The 1,048-nt window shown below is 39.8% G+C and overlaps 1 protein-coding gene across 1 annotated transcript; it reads right to left on the bottom strand.

Annotated features, from left to right (window-relative positions):
- Positions 458-814, bottom strand: LOC105156738 (protein NIM1-INTERACTING 2-like). The gene has a single exon (XM_011072957.1). The coding sequence runs from the start codon at positions 812-814 to the stop codon at positions 458-460; it is 357 nt and encodes a 118-aa protein (XP_011071259.1).

Genomic DNA, 1,048 nt, shown 5'->3' with positions numbered 1-1,048 from the left:
ATACTCTCACTTTTCACCAATCAAACATACTTTAACGTAAATCTCAACTTTAAATTAGTATATCATTTTGATTTAAATCCTCATAAGATTTAATAAATATTTGATTTTGAATTCAATATTAGTAACGCGCAGAAGGAAAATTTCCCCCTTTGATTCATTGTCCTTTACGCCTGTACAACGTTGTTTCCTTATCTCACAAAAAATGATGCCATAACTAAACCACTTAATGAAATAAATTCACACAAATTTCATAATTTGGGATCAAAGGATGTAAGGGTGGAACTACTCTTAATTTAAATTTAAACTGTTTCCATTATTTGTACTTTGGAAATTTTGTCTTCAATTAACAGGTAGGATTTGCCAAACCTATCAGTGATAGTAATTGAAATTCACTAATTAGGATACGTCACTCATTAACCTTAATACAAACTTTGTGTTAAACTAAAACTTTCTAGTTCTAACAAGAAGAATCCGAAACACCAGAACCCGGATCAGAATTAAGATCCAAACCCGCATTCCGGTTTTGCTCCGAGCTTTCCACGTCGTTCTTAACCCCTTCAAAATCTTCCCGTTCAAACGACGGGCTCCAGGGCGTCGCCGTCAAGTCACGGTCGGTGCAAGGGTCGCCGCCTTTACGCTCCCGGAAATACTTGACAGCCACATGTATTCGCTTCAGTATGGCGAAGAACTCCTCCACCTCCTCATCCTCCGGCGCCACCACCACCTTCACGCCGTCCTCATCTTGGCACGCTTTGGCTTTCTTTCCGATGTTAGCTCCTCCGTCATCCTCCCTTTTTCTCTTCTCCACATCCATTGGATCGTAAAACAGGAACTTCAAAAGTCACGTGGGTTTAACTCTGTGATGGTTGGAGGAACTGATTAAATTATTTGAAGGGATTTAAGGAGGAGGAGAATGTTAGTTGAACTGGGCTGATGACGTCATTAGATGACGGAAGCGACGACGTGGTGAGTGATTCTTTCTTCCGGGGCAAAGATTGAACTAAATAGGAAAAAATTAAAGAAAGAAAACCTGTTGGTTTTAGGTGGA

The sequence above is a fragment of the Sesamum indicum genome, linkage group LG2, assembly GCF_000512975.1.
Source record: "Sesamum indicum cultivar Zhongzhi No. 13 linkage group LG2, S_indicum_v1.0, whole genome shotgun sequence".
In the NCBI taxonomy this organism is placed as follows: Eukaryota; Viridiplantae; Streptophyta; class Magnoliopsida; order Lamiales; family Pedaliaceae; genus Sesamum; species Sesamum indicum.
This window is presented reverse-complemented; position numbering and strand designations above follow the sequence as displayed.

What these genes read in the sequence shown, in the direction of transcription:
- LOC105156738 (XM_011072957.1), bottom strand. Translation starts at nt 814, where the DNA reads ATGGATGTGGAGAAGAGAAAAAGGGAGGATGACGGAGGAGCTAACATC.